At 57.0% G+C, this 20,484-nt stretch overlaps 2 protein-coding genes across 3 annotated transcripts in view; one reads left to right on the forward strand and one right to left on the reverse strand.

Moving 5' to 3' along the window:
• Positions 1–8,748, reverse strand: part of LMX1B (LIM homeobox transcription factor 1 beta) — an 83,066-nt gene extending 74,318 nt beyond the window's left edge. The window contains exons 1-2 of one of the 2 annotated variants that reach the window (XM_065035333.1): positions 8,206–8,748; positions 7,699–7,885 (exon numbers count right to left, since the gene is read on the reverse strand). In XM_065035333.1, coding sequence (XP_064891405.1) covers positions 7,699–7,885; positions 8,206–8,344 — 326 coding nt within the window. In that variant the 5' untranslated portion in view covers positions 8,345–8,748. Of the gene's footprint in view, positions 1–1,964; positions 2,120–7,698; positions 7,886–8,205 lie in introns of those variants that run through there. The other variant, XM_065035334.1, reaches the window with a different exon arrangement.
• Positions 8,749–12,336: 3,588 nt separating this feature from the next.
• LOC135575824 (putative cuticle collagen 145) lies at positions 12,337–19,829 on the forward strand. The gene is made up of 2 exons (XM_065035335.1): positions 12,337–12,470; positions 12,996–19,829. Exon 2 carries the CDS (start codon positions 14,630–14,632, stop codon positions 15,635–15,637), a length of 1,008 nt encoding a protein of 335 aa, XP_064891407.1. The 5' UTR covers positions 12,337–12,470; positions 12,996–14,629; the 3' UTR covers positions 15,638–19,829.
• The last annotated feature ends 655 nt before the right edge of the window (positions 19,830–20,484 follow it).

A 20,484-nucleotide genomic window follows, 5' to 3' on the forward strand; every position in this document is an offset into this window, starting at 1 on the left:
TTCAGGTCACATGAAGGAACAAACACATGAAAGCAAACTTTCTAACAGCTACCAGGAGGATTTGGTCCTCAGCATGTGCACATAAATTCCATTAGCTCTTACTGGGAGAGTGCACGTGCACTCTTGTACATTATAAATAATACACTGATTGCAGTAAAATCAAGAGCCAAATTCTCTCCTTTGATGAGCAAGGATGGCTCTCATTGAAGTCAACAGGAATTGCATGTTCACAAGTTCATGTCAACATTTGCAAAGGAAGATTTTGTGCTTATTAAAAATATATTATGTTTTGGAAGCAAACCAAATGACCTCCACGACAAGTGTTCTCTGTAAACGCATGGGCTTGTTACAGGAGCATCGGAGTACAAACCGTTATAAAGTTCCCAAGAAGCATGGTACTCCTTGTTTATGTCAATATTAAGGGCATCTCATCAATTTGTACCATAGCAGTTCTGCTGTATCTATAAAGAAGATCACTGTAAAATTTCAAACCCAGCAAAATAACAAACTGGAATTAATCATATTAACAATTCCTTTACCGTAACACAACCTCACAAATGTCTGCTTGCTCAGCTGCCCACGGACAAACAGTTTTGAGAGGAAACCCGCAGCTCCGCGGGAGCGCGGCCACGCGCGGCGCAGCTGGTGCCGCCGGGCTGCCACGTCCCCGGCGCGGGCCACGAACCTGCTGCCACAGATCCTGCCCCCTGGTTGCACTGATCCGGTGTTTCACCTCCTCGAGACAGTGGATGCTTACCGTTGCATACAAGATACTTCATTTTAAGGGGTCTTCTTTTACATTAAAATTGCATAATATGCTACACATGGCGCTTTCTACTTATCAAGTATATTTAGCATCCAATAAAGAGCAACAGATCTATTCTGTGTATGCGTTGGTCATATAAAAGGAGAAAACATTTGCTATGGGAGATGTGTTGGGGAGCAAGCAGAGCCTGCTGTGCAAGATGCTGTTCTGCAAGGGGCCCGTGCAGGCGCCGGCCCGAGTCCCGTCGTCCGGCTCCGGCGGGAGCTCCTCGCGGCCACGGCAGCAGCGCTGGACCCGCAGCTCCTCCGAGCGACGCCACAGACAAAACAAAGTGTCGAAGAGCTGCCACAGTTTTATGTTGCATTTAAAGAGGCTTCTAGAAACGGGATCATTTGCCCAAACAAGGCACGCAAGATTTCGATCTCTACAGCATGCAGTTACAAACACATTAAAACCAAAAGTCAGCTCATTCTACTTTACAAGTATTATCACTTTTTTCTCTCTTATGGTCTCTATTCTCAAACTCAGACATCTAGCTTTACTTTCCACATTTATTTTAAGTTAAATATGAATTTGTTCACATATTTTTGTACTTGGTTACTGAAGGAGAAAAGCGGCACCAGTGCTGTTAAAGCTCCCGCTGCAGCAAAATCATCTGATCTCCCCGTTACATCTTTTAAAGTATCTTAGCTCAGAAAACACCTCCGCTTTCTCAACAAAATTCCAATACTTTTTTATCAAACAAAACCCAGTTTTAAGCATAGCTTTAGATATAGCGTACCACAATTACATAGTCTGCAAGGTGTATATTCAATAATCATTCCCTGCCCACTTGATATATTTATTCCACTTAAAGAAAGGAAATTTCTGTTCTTACTTCCACACATCTAAAACCAAAGTAACTGCTCTAATTTCGCTATCTGGCTGCTAGAGACTCGGCTGCCGAGGCTCACATCACGTTACTTAAACCTCTTTGTTTCAGAACAAAAGTGGAGTTTTTACATTTTGTAACGAACAAGAAACTGTCATTTCATTGTGAGTCAATCGTTGCCCGGTGAGTAACGCAGGCAGCCCCAACTGTGCCAACCCCCTCTTCGCTGCACTAACCCGTCCAAGAGCAACACCGGCTCTGTTTACCTTTGCTGGAGATTACTGCACAATTGACTTCACACTTGTATTTATTTACTTGCTGTCTTACCTCACTTGAGCAATAACGTGACACACCACGCAGGCCAAAAAGAGAAGCCAAAGAGAAGCATTCATCCCTGTTTTTTCTGCAAGGATGTTGTTTGACCCAGCACACCCTCCACGGGGGACCTTGTCGTGGTCTTTTTCCATCTCACTGGGGTTTAAAGTTCCCGGTGAATCTGCATTTTATGCAACTCGTGACACGGCCCACGCAGCCCAAGCAGAAGAAATTCCCTTTCTAACTCTATCACGAACTGTTACTGTTATATTCATGCACCACGTTTGTCCGGAACTGCCACAAGGACTGACCAGCGCGGGGAGTCTCGTGTCAGCCAAACAGAGAAGGCACCAAAACGCGGGTTCCCCATCGCCGCCGCAGCCCGGAGCGCACGGCCGGGCCCCGAGTCCCCGGGGCTGCGGGGCACCGGAGCCCCCGCGGGCGGGCACGCGGAGCCCCAGCCCCCGTCACCCCGAGCCGGCCGCACCGCTCCTCCCAGCACAGGAGACATTAAATGACATGAAACTAATTCCTGTTACAACGAGGAGCAGCAGATTTAGGAGAAATCTGAATTCTGTCTGGAATGAAAAATAAAAACCACAGCTGCACTGTGAAAAGCACACCCCTTTTCTCCTGAATATTTGTCAGGCTATCTGACTACATTAAACAGCCTCCGGTTGTGACCAACTCTGCGCCCACCTTGCCCATTCACTGGAGCAGAAAGCCTGACACGATGTGCCGTGCTCTGGAGGTTGCTCCACAATGGGGGCAAGCAAGAGGGGTACGTATTTACAGCTGAAATACACTAACAACATAATTACTCCGAGACATTTTAATTCTACTATTTTATCCTCATATATTATTGAGAGTTGAAAAGGTGAGATGTATGCTTTTGAACTAGTTCAAAAGTTCAGGCCAAAAAACAATAGATACAATTTCTAAACAGAATATAAAATGTTACTGTTTGTTATATATTTCAGTGAAGACATTTTTGCAGTGTATTTCGTATCATTGGTTATGTTTTCTTAGGTTAGCAGTTAGCATTATAAATTATCCTCTTATTAATCTGATTGCATATTGCCTACATCGCAAAAAGATCCTCCCTATGATTTTCTACTATGGATTAGTGCAAATTACGTATTACCACTGCAATTACTTTGTCCAATACGGTTACCGTGAATGCAGCAGAAAACCAAAATGTCTCCCCAAATTCTCCATCGTGTTCCGCTCCAGCTCCTGCTCGTGTTCGCTCAGCCCAGCGCCGGGCGGTGTCCCCGGGGGTCCCGCAGTGCCGGGGGGTCCCCGCTGAGGGGGGGACCCGTGGGGCTCTGCCCGCCCATGGCCGCTCTGCTGACGTCATCGGCAGAAATAACAGCGACTTTTCCTCCACACTCCCGCTTTTGGAATTGTTTCGAAGAGCTCAACAGCCTGGTTGTACAGAGGATTTTTAACCGGGCTGGTGTGGCTGATAGTGCAGGGCTGGTCGGATTTTCAGCAAAAATGCCAGAGTATCTCAGCCGCTTTTAAAAGCATTTTTAGTGGATGACATAACCTCAATCATTACTCCACGTCCTGGGCATGTGCTCAGGCCACCCCTCATCCCTGAGTTTCAATCGGTTCTTACGCCGTTTCCTAACGACGCTGCACAAGGACGAGAGGCGGTCTGACACAGACCACAGGGAGCGGGACGCTGCTGCTCCTCACAGCTCTGCTGGGTTCGGATGGAACGACTGCACTGATGAGCGTAACGACACGCCTGGTGTGCCTCGGTTACCAAAATTCAAAAAGCAAGGAAGAAAAATAAAACAGAAAGCAAGTAAAATCTTCCTGTTAGCAAACAGTTGTTACCCGTTCTGCATGTAGCAGGATGTGGGAGCTCGAGTCACCTCTCGCACGGCAGCTCCTGCCTGCATTCCACAGCCCGCGCTGCGAGAAAAATACCATTCACCAGAACACTAATAGGAAGCTTTTGTCTTATTTCAAATATAAAATGCCACCACGCTGGGAAACAGCAGCCTCAGTGCGATACTGATGTGCAGGAATGTCCCGGGTCTGGCCAGGGCACCGTGTCCCCCACTGCTGCGCGCAGCCCAGCCCGGCAGCGCCGGGACGCGCAGAGCGACCGCGCACAGACGCCCCAGGAACACGCGCTGGGTCTTTTCCAATAGCACCCAATAACGATGCCAAAACAACGCCTGAGCTGTCCTGAGGAATCTAACAAAACCCCAGACATTGCTCTTTCCTACCCTAAGCAAAACTTAGAATACATTAATGAAAAATTATTAAATAGCAACTCTGATTGTTTGCTGCCCTATCCTTGAAAAAATGCTCTATTTTACAGCCTTTATTTTCAAAGCTAGAAGAGAAATACGGATCTTTCTAGAAATTATATGTACTTCTTACATATGAAATATGTAACCTGAAACACAGCATGTCTTTTTTTAACATCAACGATAACTAGGGCAAATCGTTATGTAACGCTGAGCAGGGAGATAAAAACAAACCAAACAGCACAATCACAAAAAACCTGAAAATATACAAATAGGAAAAGAAAATAATATTTATAATTATTAACGTTTTCTATCAGGAAGCACTGGGGTACAACAAATAAATTCGTTTAAGCAAAGAACTGGAATGTAACTGCTGCAACCCCCGTTTGTGATCAACGCTCATTCTGGAGGTTTCAGTTTGTCAGAAAGAAAACTTCTTTTCAAGAAAAAAGAAGAGTCAGCCTAAGGGTGAATGTTTAAGGACCCCGCGGCGCGGTCGAGCCCCGCTGCAGCCACGGGGCTGCTGTGACGGGCCGGCGGGAGCCAGCCGCCCGCTGCCGCTGCCCCGCTCACCTCCGCCCCTTGAAAACCGCCAGCGAACGTACCTGCGACCCTCCAAACCTGCCAGTTTAGCAAAATAGGTACTTTGCATTAAATCAGGGTGTACTTGTGCAAAAAAATGTGTTGAATTACTTGTATTAAAAGAGTCTAAAATACACACACAGTTTAGATGCTGGTTCCACTGATGTACAATGATATTTTTGTGACAAAATACACTTATTGGGCACCTCTGACCATTTCAAGCTGTGCTTGGGCCACTGATCCACCTCCCCAGGATTTATTCGGACACTCCAAGCATAGGTGCAGCTCCAAATAGACAGCTTTTTTAACAACAAAAAAAGGAGGAATGTTTTCACCCTTCCCCCTAATGCGCAACACCCTGATCCGCGGCCGGGCAGGAACCGCGCCTGACCCAGTGAAAGGTTTAAGGTCTGATATCTGACCCATCAGGAGCTTGCTTTCATTAGAAAGACGAGACACCGGTTTGCAAAGATACACACACAGCACTTGATTATAGTCCTGGGAGTTCTGGAGAAATCTGACCTTTAAATTACATTACTATGGACAGCAACATCTATTTAAAACAAATTTCAGTAACTAAGATATTTAAATAATCTTTATTCTCCCTCTTTTTTTTTTTTCGTCTCCCCAGAGGTCTGTTAGAGAACCCAGGATAAGAAAAAGCGTGTGATTTACTGATCCTGGTGTTCCTCTGTACCCACCCGGCTCCGTCTCCCCGCTGCAGGGCCCGCTGCTCGGGCACGGGCACCGCACCCCAGCGCACCGCGGGGCTGCGGCTGCACCAGCCGCTGGAGGGGACGGGCACAGCTGCTCGCGGCTTCGCCCTCCTGCCACGCTCCCACCGACAAAGCCGCCCGGCCGCTCCGCACGGCCCATGCAAACCGCCCGCACGATCAACGGCCATTCTCACACTTTAGCTACCATAGGAGAGTATTTCTCTGCATCTAAAAGGCAGCAGACAGAGACAGCACACAAACAATGCCAGTGCGGGTTCACGTGTTTGCTCTTCGGGGCTAATAAAATTTCAGAGAAAACAAATTCAGATTTAGTGTGTCCCCCCCCTTCCCCGGAGCCGCGGCTGCTGTCAGTCCGCAGGGCACACACAGCAGGTTACCATGTCATGTCACACGAGGTGCTGGGATTCAACAAAGGCTAACATGGTGATATCTTTTTATTGCTCGTCAGCCTGGTTACCCCATTTCCCCCTGTACAATTGGACACCTTGGATAATGAGGAAAGTTCTGAAGCAGTGACGTGTCTATTTTCAGTCAGAAAAGTATTTTTGTTTTCACAAAGCAATATTCTAGGATCTTGCTGTTTAAGCTGCAAAGTGTTATCCTTTATTTTACAAAAACTGAAGATGGGACTTAGTGGGTATATATATTTTTTTAACTAAAGTTAATATTTACATCACCAAATAATGTTTTTTAGGCAGCCTAAAGACTATTCTAAATTCTTTCCTAATTAATAAAAATACCTAAGGTAGTTCTACGTACAGAGGCAGAAGTTTCATCGATGTACAACTATAGCTACCACAGCGAGTTTTATTTTGTGTAGAAGCAAAAGGCAGAGTCCATGGACACGCTCCCTACGCAGGGACACGAGAAAACGCAGCTAATGCTGAAGGCCTGGCCCGGCAAGGGCAGGATCGCAGGATCACAGCGGCCCAGCGGAGGGGAGCTCCGGGTTATTTTCATGTGAAGCGCCAGGCCCATGGCAGAGTCTTTGGTAGCGTGCTGGTGAGGGCTGCAGTACGAAATAACATGTTTTGTTGTAATTCCTGAACAGGGGGACATTTATCTGGGCCATTTATACAAGAATTATAACCCTAACAATATTTATACTCAGCATGTCATGTTAGCATTTACTACCAGTTTCCATGGAGATGGATTTTCATGCTGTAGCTATGAAATGCACATTGTTGCCACTAAGCCACTTCAGGCCTTTCTGGAAGCCTGCTGAATGCCTGACAAAAGTTGATGCAAACCAATAGTTGTTGTTCTTTGTTTGTTGCCAGACTTCTAGCAGAGCCATATTATGTCCTAGTGATTGAAGTGCCCATGTTCGCCCCCCTCCCGGCACAAAAAGGATCCTCAATTTCGGTGACAAGCATGAAGTGGGCTTCTGCAGGGGAGGACAAACACGGCGCGGGGCAGGGGCTCTGTCTCCGCGCAGGGACGCGGCGCGGCGGGAGGCCGCCTCCCGACAAAGCCTGACATTTGGGGATAAAGCCTACATAAAATAAAGCGCGGGCAGCGCCCGGGCCGGCAGGGCCGGAGCCAGCGCCGGGCTCCTCCTGCCGCGGAGGCTCGGCCGGCGCCAGTCCCCGCGGCTGGGCCCCGCGGGCACCGCCGCGCCCGCCCGCGCACCCTCCGCGCCCGACGGCGATCGGCGGCAGCGGGAGGGCACCGACGGCGCTGCCGAGCCCCGCTCGGCCGCCCCGGCCCCGCCGCCGGGCAGCCCGCCCGGGCCGCCGCGCTCCGCGGGCAGGGCTGCGCCCAGGCGCTCCCCGGGGCTCCCGCCGGCGGCGGGACGGCGCTCGCCCCGGGCGCAAGGGCCTCGCGGGGCGGCTCCGAGCCCAAACAGGCCGCCTTGCTGCCCTCCGACGGCGCCGCAGGGTCCCAAACCGCGGCGGGTCCGAGCGCTGCGGAGCCCGAGGCGGGGGCCGCTCCCTGCGCGGCCCGGGCGCCGTGCCTCGAAGTTTCTCCAGTCCCGCCCGCTGCCGCCCGGGTCCCCGCTCGCCGGGGCTGCCACCCGCGCAGCCGCGGGCCCCGGGGCGGCGTTTCGCCGCTCTGCCATGCTCCGGGCTGCAGCACTGTGGCGGCGACCCGCTCGGAAACACGCTCCGAGCCCGCAACCCGGGCCGGGCCGGGGCTGCCCCGCCGCACTCTTACTGTTGGTAGTCCTGCTTGCAGTAGAGCTTTCGGTCCCGGAAGTAGCAGCTGGTGGTGAGCGCTTGCTGACACGCCGCGCACTGCAGGCACTCCTCGTGCCAGGAGGACTCGTTCACCCGCATCAGAAACCGGTCCGAGATGGGCCGCTGGCAGCCCTCGCAGACGGCCTGGTGCTGGCAGTCCGACCCTGCGAACGGCAGACAGCGGCATGAAGCGCCTGTCCCGGCCCCGCTCCCCCGGCCCGACCCGCTCCCGGCCCCGCTCCCCCGGCCCGACCCCGGCCCCGCGGCAGCCGGCGGGCAGCGCGGCCCGGCCAGCCCCGCAGCTCGGCGACATCGCGCTTGACGGCCGCCGCTGGGCTCGCACCCCGCAAACGTCGGTGAAAAGGTTCCGCGCCCGCCGGCAGCCCGCAGCAGCCCGGGCCGGGCCCCGCCGGAGCGCAGCCCCGGTACCGAGCGGAGCACGGCGCTGCCTTTTGGCGCGGCCGAGAAACGAGCGGCAACTCACCCAGCAGCACTCCCAACGTGGCCGGACCCGAGCGCAGAGGGTGGTCTTCCATTTTAATACCGTCCAGCATCTTTGAGCAGTCCGACTGGCCCCGCGTAAAGCAACGTTCCAAGGACTCGGGACCTGTTGCGATGTCCATGGGGCGGGCGGCGGCGCAGCCCGGCGCTCCGGGGCGGCGGGGCAGAGGCGCTGCTGGGCGGCGGGGCCGTCTCAGCCCCGCGTCTGGCCGAGCTCGGGGACACTCTGCGGCCGGGAAGAGGGAGTCGCTTTTATTTTTATCTGGGAGACATGAGGAGCGTTTCCTGCCTGGGCTTCCAGAGACGGGGGGCAGAGGAAGGAGCCGGCGCCGCTGCCCATGGGGGCAGCCCGCGCTACACGGGCGCGCACATGCCGCGCACACGGCGCAGGGCAGCCCGCGGTGTCACCTGCTCGCCGGAGCCCCACGCCCTCCGCGGAGGGCCCTCCCGGGGCCGGGCCGGGCGGAGCGGCGGGGCCGGGCGGGGCGGCGGGGCTTCCCCGGCGCTCCGCAGCCCATGTGCCATGCGGCGTCCCGAGGAGCCGCGCCGTTTAGAGCAGGGGCCGCGGCGGAGGAACACACCCCCCGGCGCCTCACCCCTCCTCAAACTTGCTGACATTTGAACTCCATTGGTGCGCGCCGTATCGCTGCGCCGCGGTGATCCGTCTCCTCGACGTCAAATAGTGCCCTGGCCCCGCCGGGCCCCCGCGGCCCCCGAACCGCGGCGGCGCCCGGAGCGCGGGGCGGGCGGGCTCCGCGCACCCCGGGGCGGCCGGCGCGACCGAGCGGGTGCGGGCAAAGCGGGCCTGGGGCGCGTCCCCGCGGGCCGTGGCCGGGGGAGAGAGCGAGCGCGGCCGCCGAGGATCGCGGCGAAGCGGGGCCCCGGCAGCTCCGCTCCGCTCCCGGCCCGACGGCGGCTCCCGGCTCCTGCCCTGCCCGGGGTAGGTAGCAGCGCGCGTCCCCGCTGGGCCGCGAGCAGGTGGCGGCGGAACCGTCCCTCGGGGCAGCCGACGCCGCCGGGAACGCGGGTCTGTCCCGCGGGCAGTGGCGGCGGGACTGGCCCCGGCCGGGGCGCGGGACGGGGCGCGGGTGTCGCACCGCGCCCTCCTTTCGCTACCGAGCGGCTCCGCACCGTCGCGGCGGGGTCTCCGGCGGGAGGGCCCGGCGGCGCTTGGCGGGCAGCGGCCTCGGGGGAGCGGCCGGCGGCGCGGCCCGAGGATCCGGGACCCTCCCGCGGCGGTCCGGGAGCGATCGGCGGCGGCCTCGATCCCGCTTCCCGAAAAGTCCTCGGGCTGCGCTGCGCTGTTAACGCGCTTAAATCGCTAAAGCGTTTGAACGCGTAGAGGCTCCGTTTGTGTGTGCAGTGCGTGCATTTGCACACAATGTGCGCGTACAGAAACAGCCGTATTTGCACACACTGCGCTCTCTTATTCCGTCTTAGAAAACAAAACAAATGGGAAAAGCGATACCCGCCGGTCTCCCCGTGCTAGAGGGAGAGCGCCTGAAATCCCGCGTCTCGGGCTTTCCTTTCGTTTTTGTTTTTCTGCCGATACCGCTAAAAAAATCTAAATCCGAGGAAATAAAAATCCGGAAAGGATTCCGTGAGGAGTTTCTTAATGTGACCCATGATATGCTGTGACCCTGCCGAAGGAAGGGAGTTTATTTGGTAATGCTCCCAAAATATTGATATTTAATAAGCAGGACAAGTGTTAACTTGAATTACTTAATGCTTCTTTTTCTGGGTCTTAAGATAAAGCCTTCTTTTTATGCCGTTTTCGTACAGAAACATCGCTGAAAGAAATTAATGATTACGTTTTAGTTAAATATTTTGGGAAAGGTTTTCAGTAATAGAGCTTATTTGATTTTTGTTCTGGACAGTACAAATCTGAAAACCTTTGTAGCTAATGCTGAAAAAATAATATATGATTATTTAATTCTGAGATCAAGATAAAAGCTGCTTAGATTTCAGAGTTCAATCATTGAAGAAAAAGCTTCTCGTTTACATTAATTTTTTATGTTCCCTTCATATTTTCTTGTAAGGATTCAGTGTTTTCCGTCACATAGGGCTTCCATCAAATTATCTTCTACAATTGCAAGGAAAATTAGAGCCTCTCTTTCCGCAGTAGTTTTCATAACTTCTCATTTTAAAATAATAATAAAAAATAAATAAATTAAAAGCAAACAAGAGCAAGGCTGCGCGGGACAGTGAGAGTGGAGCGGGAGCCTCCCAGACTCGCACCCACAGCAATAATTCAGTCTTTGTTCGTGGGCTTTTACTCAGAAATATCACACCAAATATTTGTTGCTTCTTGCCATGTGTGGGTACGAACGCTGCACCGGATAATTATTATCTCTGCCTGTTACCCCGAGAACAATTCGATGAGGTGTTACATTCGGTTTATATAGTGCTTTTAACGAAAAACAAAATACAATTAAAACACCCACGCACAAAACCATCACAGAAATAAAACCAAACCAAGACAAACGCAACCCCACCTCCCCGTGGCTTGGTTCTAATTCCCTATTTATTTGCAAGGCAAATCTTTTTGTTTTGAGGTGTTTTGTTTTAATGTTGAGACTCGAGCAAGAAATGCAGCCAGTCCCAGTTCCGCGTTTCCTAAATAAAACAGGGAAGAACGAAGCACCGGATGAAGAGCAGAGGGCTGAGCCCGCCGGAGGAGCCTCGGCGGCCGCTGCCCTGTGTGCTCGCGCGAACCGTCCCGCAGTGCCGCTCCGGCGGGACGAGCCGCCCCGCTCCTTCTCCTGCCCGGTGCGTTCGCAAGGCCGTGCCGGGCGCTCCGGGGAGCGCTGCGGGCGCTCGGCGGACAGTGGGCGGCGAGACCCCTCTCCTCCATGGGGCTGCAGATGCGTGAGGGACAGAACTGCCTTGCTCGGTGCTCGCTCGGGACAGCGGGGGGGGCTCCGGTTGCTCGACAACGAGAACAGAGGAACTCCCCGCTTTCCCTGCATAAGCGTGCTGTCTCCGCTCGGGGTGCGCGGTTGCCTGCGCATCCCGGCTCCCTGCATGCGACCAGACCCGCCGGGCTCCCCGCGGTCCCGCCATGCTCCGCCCGCTCCCCCGGCTGCCGCCGGTGCGTCCTTGCGGGATGCCAGGGATGCAAGACGCCCCGAGGCACGGGCTGTTCCGCAGGCTGCGGTGTTTGCTGCCCTGGTGCGGGCCGTACGGTCCAGCCGTGCACTGCGTGCAGCCCCGCGGGGTGCGCTGTCGGATCCGTGAGTCCGGGGTGCACCCAGCCGGGGGAGGTGGTGACCGCGTAGCGCACACGGCATGGCCCAGCTCGGCTCAGCCGACCCCGGCCCGGCTCAGTTAGGTCCGACTCGGATGACCCCGGCCCAGCTAGGCCCCGCTGCGGCAGGGCCTCGGGCGCAGCCTGCCCCCTGCTGGCGCGCGGTGGCACGGCCGGGGCTCCCGCGGGCTCGGCGGGGCCGGGCCGGGAGCGGGCCGGGGTCAGCAGGGGCGAGCAGCGCCCGCAGGGCCGGGCCGTCCCGGGCCGGCGCCGTGGGTCGGGGCACGCGGGAGCGGGGCCGGCCGGCCCGGGTGTTGCCACGCGGGGAGGCAGCGGCGCTGCGTGCCTCTAGACGGGGCGGACCGGCCTTCCACCTCGCGTGCGCAGCCCCGTCCCCAGCTCGGTCTGCGGCGCCCCGGCGGCAGGGAACGGGGTAACCCCGAGGGGCAGCCACGGAGGCAGAAGCTCAATTCGTCCTATTTTTCTCCACCCACAGCTGGACTCTGCGCCTCGCTTCCCTGTGGAGCTCCGGTCTTCCCTGCCCGCCAGTGGCCGTCGCCGAAGCATCGCTGCCTGAGAACCCGCCCGCGGCTCGGGGAGCGCGGGGGCACCAGCCAGGCTGCACGGCGGACAGGGACCGAGCCTGTCGCGGGTGCAGCCGCCGGGATGGAGACTGGCGGGCGCCGCTCGGGCGACCTCGCTGCCGGCGACGCGCGGAGCTCCCTCCGTGTGCCGGACGCTCTCCAAACGGCTCTGCAGCCACAGCTCCGACCGAGCGCTCGGCGGCGGTGCCCAGCCCGCACTGCCTCCGCGCCGACCTTCCCGGGCCGCCGCCGCTGCAGCGCCCTGCGGACCGGGCCGTCGTGCGGGGGCCGTCACACCGCCCGGCCCCGACGGCCCGGGAGCCCCGGTGAGGAGGCTTCCTGTCCGGGAAGAGCCGCCGCCGGGTGCGCTTGGCGATGACTGATTCTGCCCGCTCTCCCTGCCTCAGAAGGATAAATGTAAGCGAGCTGCAAAGTGTAGTTACTAATAACAATAACAATAAATTACAGGGCTGTTGCTCAGTAGCACAAACAAACGCTTGCCGTGAACCACGCGGAGCCTCCCCGCGCCTCGCAGCCGCCCACCACGGGGTCCGCCGGACCGGCTGCAGCCCGGCCCCAAGGACGGTCCCTGCTTGCCCGGCAGCCTCCTGGAGCAGGTGACCGGGCCGCGCCGGGGTGGACTCGCACCAGGGACCAGGCACGGCCGCTCCACAGGGAGGCCGCCAAGGTGCCCGGCTGGCACGGCCCGCGGGTGGGTGAGCTGGAGCCGGCGGGGTCTGCGGTCCGGTCCCGCCGCGCTTGGTGCCCGCCCGGGGAGCAGGGGAACCCCGCGCTATCCCGGCGGGAACAGGCCAGCAGACCACGGTCGGAGGCAGTGCCGCGTGGAAGGCGGAGAACACCGAGCCGGTAGTTTAATTAAGCAGGGTCTCTTTGATATAGGGAGCCTGATGCTATCTCTGCGCGCTGTTCCCTTCACTGCAGCTTTTGGGTAAGAAAATTGCTGAGAAAGCTAGATCACACGGAGTGCCGGAGCCTCTCCGAGCAGCCAGAAAGCCCCGGGGAAAGCGGCGAGTGCGTGTGCGGCGCGCTGGGAGTTCCAGCTCTGCTGTGGAGCGGTGCACGCTGTGTGCATTTTTGGGGGGCCTGGAGGAACTAGAGTCAATTTACCATGATTAAAGGCACAAGCAAGGAGGCGCCACACATTTGCATACGCCTTCATCTTTCCTAAGTGGATTTTTGAGGGCAGCGCAGCAGACAGAGCTGGGCTCGGCGTCCCCCTCCGCCGGAGGAGCGCCCCGCCGTGTGGCCTCGGGGACTGGAGGTCTTGGACTCCTCGCCGGCCCGAGGGCCTCGGCAGCCGCGGGTCGGGTCTCGGCACCAGGGCCCTGTCGCGGCCGCGCTGCCCTGGGAGCGGTGCCGTTCCGCCGTCCGGTCCCCGCTGCGGCGACAGGCGCAGCTCTGCGCTGCCCTCCCTCTGGCCGCGGCCCAGCGGCTCAGCCCGGCGTCGGGCACAACGCGCAGAGGCCGCGCCTGCCAAGAGGGCTCCGCTGGCGGCGGGCACCGAGCGCCTCGGCTTCCGGCTCAGCCGCAGCCCCTCCGGCCCCGGTCTGGGCACGGCCCGTGTTACCAGCGCAGCCCCGTCCCTCGCCAGGCCCCCCTGCCCTGAGCCGCACGGCCCAGCCCGGCAGCAGCCGTGCTGCGAGGTGCCCAGCGCAGACGGCTGAGGCCCAGGGGCAGCAGTGGCGGACAGGGACTCGGGTCCCTGCGCAGCCTCTTGGGTCCAGTTCGGACCAAATTCAAGCGCTCTCGCTCCCAACCGGTTCGGCTTCCCGGGGGCTCTGCGCGCCAGGCGCGGGCCGAGACCCGACGGGGCGGCCGAGGCGCTGCTGGCAGAGGCGTGGCGCGCACATGTGTCCCCGCGGCGGCCGATGCCAGGTGCAGGGCTGGGGGCAGAGTTTACCGCCAGGCTCTGACGGCTCCGCGGGTATCCCAGCCCGGGGCTGGGGGGAGGGAGTTGTCTTTTCCCAGTTCAGGGCAAATACTTTCGTTTCACTGGGAAATTTAACCTCTCCTTGGAGTTGGATCCATTATACGGGTTTAATATCCGCTCTTTTACAGCTCAGTGTTGTAAAGGCAGCAGCCAGGTCTGTGAACTCTGACATGTGCACCCACGGGGGGGCAAGGAGGGGGTTGCCGGCGCGGGGCGCGCCTGCGAGCGCAGCCTTTCATCTGCGGGGCCGCCACACCGGCCCCGCCGGCCGGCAGCGGGAGGGGGCGGCGGCGCTCCCCCCCCGTGTTGCCGGGTCGGGCCCGAAGCGTCCGCGCTCCCGCCTGGTCCTTCGGGTCCCCCGCCGCGGCAACCCAGGGGTTCTGACGAGGCCCCACCGCTCCACCGGTCCCGGGGAACGGGCTGGGCCGGCGCGGCGGAGGCCGTGCCCGAATCGGTGGCCTCCCCCGCGCCGGGACACGGCAGGTGCGGAGGCCAGGAGCGCCAGCTAGGCGCTCCTCGCCGAGGGCTGTCCCTGTCAGCCGTACGCGCTTCCCGCAGAGACCCGCTCTGGAGAGTCGCCTCTCCCGCACAGGCGTGAACGGGGCGGTGCGTCGGAGGGACGGGAATGGACGAGGCGACCCCGAACTTTCCGCTTTTTTTCCCGCGAAATGGCAGGTGCGTAGGGCGGCCCGGGCGGGGGCACCGGGCCAGCGCTGACCGCGGGGCCGGGCCGGGCCCTCCGACATCTGTAGCGGGACAAGCGGGACCGGCAGAAGCGGCCCGGCCCGGCCCCACGGGCACTGCGAGCGCTTGGCGCTGCCGCCAGCGAGCGGTCCTGCGGAGCGGCGCCGGGAACGCGGTGCAGACGGCCGCGCCAGGTTGCCCCGCAGGACCTGGCACCCGCGGGGCAGCCGCAGGTCACCGCGGGTCCCGCCGTCCCCGAACATCAGCCGCAGCTCCCGATGCGGGCGGGCTGCCCGTGCCGAGCGGCCCGTGGGGCCGTGGCGACCGCGGGAGCGCTTGTGCAGGGAGCGGGTTCCCGCTCCTCGCGAGTGGGGGAGCAGGCCGCTCCTCTGCTTTGACGACGCGCAGCTGGATTTCTATACATTTAATTGAGGAATGTAAACCCCTTGTTTTTTCGGGGAAAAAAAAAGAGCATTCCCACAATGAGAATCGTTTCGCCCTGCGGCTGAGCAGCCTCATGGTTACAACTAACGTCTCTCCCCGCCGTGCCGATCGCAGCACGGACCGCGGCCGCTCCGAGCCGTTCTCCGTCGTCCTCCGCGGCGCCGCGGCCGGCGGGGAGCGGTCGAGACGGCGCCGGCTCCCCTCAAAACCGGCTTCATCGCCCGCCCGCGGTTCCGCGCATCCATTGCTCCCAGGACCGCCTGGGCCGGCGGCGCAGGGTTCGCTGCGCGGAGGGAGCCCCGCCCGTGCTCGCGGCCCTTCCGCGTCTCGCGCGACTGAGCCCGCTCGTCGCGCAGCTATCCGCACGGGAACAACGCAACGGCCGATGTTTGTCCCGTCCCTGACCGGCCCCGATCGCGCGGAGTCCCGGTGGGGCCGGCGCGGGTGCGTGGGCCAGGTAGGGCGGCGGCCCTGGCCCGGGGCCGCACGGACACCGGGCCGCTGACGCGCCCTTTGAGCGTCTTTTGCGCGCCCGCGCAGCGCCGCGCTCCCCGCGGGTGGGCTACGGACAGGAGCCTCCGCCGCATCGGCGCTGCCCCCGGCTCCCCCGTCCTGCCCCATCGGCGCTGCCCCCGGCTCCCCCGCCCTGCCCCGCCATCCCGGGGAGACAGGGCATCCGCCGGCGTGGAAAAACAAAGAATTTGGAGAGAAAGACGAGAGGGCTTTGCCTGCAAGACGTTATCACTTTTTACATAAATATATTAATAGTTAGCAATAAATGCAGTAATGCAGTCGGTAGATAATTGTGTTACATTATTTGATTGAGCTTTTCTGCTGTGACTCTGCTGAACTGACTTTGTAACCAGAAATCAGAAAACGACCACGTAAAATGGGGAAAATCAGAAACCTCTCAAATAGATAGTGCTGCTAACCTCGCCGTTCTGAGCACTCCCTTGAACAGCGGAGCGGATTGCTGCTTTCTGGTTTGTATTAGTGATTATTGCACTGTCATTAAAGAATGCAGGGGTGGAAATATTTGCTTCGGGACTTAAGCTCACGCGGTACAACAAGAGGGAAGCAAAACGCCGAAGTGTGCGTGCGGCATAGAAAGAATAACGCTCAACAAACTCTCAGAATACCCGAAAGCAGGAGACCCTGAGTGGGGAGGACTCGGCGCTCCCTGCTCCGCCGAGAGCCCCGGCGCTGCGGAGCTGCTCTGCCCCCGCTTCAGATCCATCTTGGCTACAGGCTCTGCTCCCCAGCTCCCTAACGCACACGCCTGGCAGCTTGTCATGCAGAGTGCCTGCGTGATGTAATTCCCCAGCATGACTATTCTCACCTGATGCCAACTGATCGCTCTGAAGATGCGCACGAAGCTGCAGGCTCTTCTGGCAGCATTTTCTTGCCCTCTCTCCTTCTCTCGCATGGCGTTTCTGTCTGCCACGCCGGGTGCTGGCAAGACACGACCCGGAGCAGCCCCCGGGGGTCTCGGGGGCTCCGTCGCCCTCAGTGGGGCTGTCCCGCCGCTCCCGCAGCCCCCGCCGTGCGGGACACCGGCGGCACGGAACAACACGCTATTTTTGTCTCCCGTTAACAATAAGCACAAAGCTTACTATTTCTAGTTAGCTTGGAACGTGAGTTTATATAAACTCAGCTGTGGCATCTGACTGAAGAAGAATCCATTCTAAAGGTGTTTTCCTTAAAGAAATCCTCTGATCCCGGGGCTCAAAGGTTATCACGAACAATAAACACTTTCACCCTCAGCCTCCTTTAGACAATGACAGACGAGCCAATTTGGCACTCCTCCCCGCACTACAGATTTGCTCCTCTAATTATTTTAGCATTTTTATTTTAGGTCAGAATAAGAGATTTGCATTATTTTCACTGGATTCCTGGTGCCCGGTTTTGCCTCTATTGCACGCTGAGGTGTCCTGGACCTCACATGAGGAGGACGGAGGAGAACGGTCAAAGGGAGATGGAGACGGTTCGACCGCTTCTGGCCCCAGCCTCGGCTTTACTCTTCCCGCAGAGATCCCCCGGGTATCTCTGAAGTTCAATATTTGCATAATGCGGGGAGGAAAACTGTTCCCTAAGAACAATCCGATACACGTGTATCGAAAGAGTCGCATTTGCCACAGCTCCGGAGCCCCCTTTCAACCCGGGTGAAAAGGGGCTATAAAGCAGATAGCTGGAACACGGGATGGAGAATTTCAAAGTCTGATTTTCAATGGGACTCCTGCAAACGTAAATGCGTTTGGTTGCAATCTCGGTCACGCAAAAGCTTGGGGGGCAGCATGCCGCCTCCGACAATCTGACGCTTTTGAAGCAGCGGCTTTTATAGCATAAATTCTGATTTGTCCATTTCACACAAGACCGAGAGTTAAACTCTTGTTCAATCCTTAGCATTTTTAAGCTCGATTTAAAAAACAAAAAAAACCCCAAACAAACAAAGAAAAAAAAAAACCAACCAAACAAAAACCAACCGAACAAACAAATCCCCAAACAAACAAAAAAACGAAACCCAACAAAACAGAACACCCCCCACCCCCAGGCTCAAGCAGCTAGTCATATAAACTCATCGATAAATGCATTTCCATGTCTGATTTGGGCTGCAACGGTACGATTAGAGTAGCGGAGCTGTTAGAGCAGCGCAGGCGCTCAGCCCCGCCATAGGCGAGCTCTGCACCGTCCAGAGCCCCCGCTCAGGACCCCGGCCCCGCTCAGCCGGGCTCGGAGCTGCGCTCAACGAGGCGAGTTAAGAAGAGAATAGAAGAGAAAGGAAAGAGAGCGGAGGCCTCGCCTCTCGCTCCCTGTGCGGGCTCTGCGCGCTTTCCCAGCGGAGCTCCCGGGACCCCCGACCCGGCGGTGCGGGACCCCCGGCAGCCCCGCACCTCTGCAGCCCCGGCTCAGCCCCACGCCGGCTGCGGAGCCAGGATCGCCTGGGACAGACACTCAGACTCAGATTCTTAAATACTAACAGCACACGAGCGCCCAGGTCTTAATTTTTACTAGTGTCAAGGAATAAACCCATTGCTCATAAAAGCGGGGGAAGACTGAGAATGTTGATGTGTTGTTATACCGGTTTTTTACATGACAGGTTATAAGATTACTCAGGAGGCCAATACAGCACGTTAAAGGGGCTCTCACGTCCCGTTTTCCTCAGCTGTGAAAGTTGGTGAAGTGATAGGATTAGGGGTTATACACATTTAGAGTGCTGTATCACTTGGAGGAATTTCACAGCAGAACATAAGTAAGAAACCTCAATTAGCTGATTTCAAGCTATCATCATAGACTGGACAGCATGCCGTACGTTTAAAATGTTGTGTCTAATGTCTTTTATTCTAGAGATTATTTTCCTTGGCTTTGTGTGAGAAAAAGGAGCTGCAATCAAAGAATCTAAGAAAAAGTGCGGTTCATTAGTAAAATATGATATCAAGATATTAATAAGATTCATTAATGTAAGATATTGATAAGATATCAAAATGCTGCTGTTAAAATGGAAAAAGGCAGTTGTGAAACCTGTAAGATTTCAAAGTTTCAAGTTGAATTGGCCAGAAAAGATGGAGAAGTGTTGCACACCGTTAACGTTTTGTTGGGAACTCCTAGGGCGCCTCTGTTGCCAGAGCAGCCGCCGCTCGCTGCCGTTGGTTTCCAACATCTCCGGCCCGTCCCCATTGGCCGCGGAGACCCTGGGAGCCCAGCGCTGTCCCCGTGCCCCGGGCAGGGTGGCTCACGGGCTGCGGCGCAGGGACGGGCTGGATCTGCCCCAGCTGGGGCGCTAAGGGCTGGGGAGAGACGGACAACGGGACGTACGGGGCAACAGACGGCAAAGATGAAGAGGAATTTTCAGGATAACGTTTTGTTTCCTTTTGGCAGGTGAAAGACATACAAAGCAGTTGTTGGTGGTGACTAAACAGAGTTCTCAGCGCTCTGAGATGCACGGCTGAAAACACTGCGTGTCCATTAGCAAGAATATGTGCTTCTAAAATATAATTACCTTGGAAAAAAAAAGCATTTTAATTTCAATTACAATTGTTCTATGAGAGACAGATGTGAACTGCTAAAATGTTTATAACGTGGCTTAACAGTAAAAAAAACAAATATTAATGAAATGTGTTTCACTGATGGGATTTGATTGGCATACTGTATTAATTACAGGCCTTTCACCTCTGAAACTGCTGTTCTAATCCTGTCAGTACCCAGGGAAAACAATTTAAAGCTTGTTTAAATATTCTGAAATGATATAGAATCATACAGGCATCACACAAAAAAATAGAATTTCAGCCTTAGTTGCCTTTTAAGGAGCATCTGCCAACATATGTGTTCTGGTTATCATTCTACAACGTCAGTACACCTAGAATATTTACAGACACTACTATGCCCAAATAATATCTGCTGGATCCACAACTTGGAATGGAAATCCAAACGGTAATCGAGTCTCTCCCACGCCACGGCCGAGCCCGGCGCATCCCCAGCAGGTGGAGACGGGAGCGCCGGTGCCTCCGGTCCCATGCACCTATAAAGCACCAAGAAAGGGCAGCCCATTTCAGGAGCCTAAGCCCAGGCGTGCAAAACCCATCACTTGGCTTTACAAATATAAGAGCAGTTTAAAAGCCATGGATCTTAAACCGTCCTTTATTTTTATTCCTAGTGGCCAAAGCAGAGGTTCCTGCCTGATCACATTTGTAAGTTTTTCTTTGCAGGCAGAAGAAACAACTCTCTCAGCCTCAGAGGTGAAGTGTTATTGGGGATGTTCCTGTACCCACAGAAAAGCCGAATTTCCCTCAACCCAACATCCACAGATTCAGCACAGCCTGAGACAGGACACAGAGCCCCCATCGGCACCTGCAGCGCAGCAGCCGGGGCGCGCAGCCCCGCAGGAACGCCGGCCCAGCCGCGGCACCGCACAGCCCTACGCCCACTGCACGCACGGCAGGGCCTGTCCCCGCGGCGCCGGGCCAGAGCTGCCGCTGCTCCACATGGCACCTGCAGCTGGCACCGCCGAGGGGACAGTGGGAGGAGACTGCGGGAGAGCGCTGTAACCCTTTCCACAAGTAGGAAATGGAAATGAAGAGAAAATACGCCATTTATTTAGAGCCCAGAGCCCTTAAGCACAAAGAAACTCTTCGGCCCTTAAGCTTCTATCAAGCTAATGTTGGGTACCTGATGCCCAAGAAGCAGCAGAATGAACCGGCACCACTAACGGGCACCACTCGCTGGTGCTGCTCGCACACATGGACGACAAGCAGCACAAACAGCCAAAATCCTGCAGTAACCCACTCCTCAAGCCCTCAGCCCTCTCCCTGCTGGGCTGGGGATGGCGTCCCATGGAAGGGACCTCACAGGTGACAC

Source organism: Columba livia, chromosome 19, assembly GCF_036013475.1.
Source record: "Columba livia isolate bColLiv1 breed racing homer chromosome 19, bColLiv1.pat.W.v2, whole genome shotgun sequence".
Taxonomy (NCBI): Eukaryota; Metazoa; Chordata; class Aves; order Columbiformes; family Columbidae; genus Columba; species Columba livia.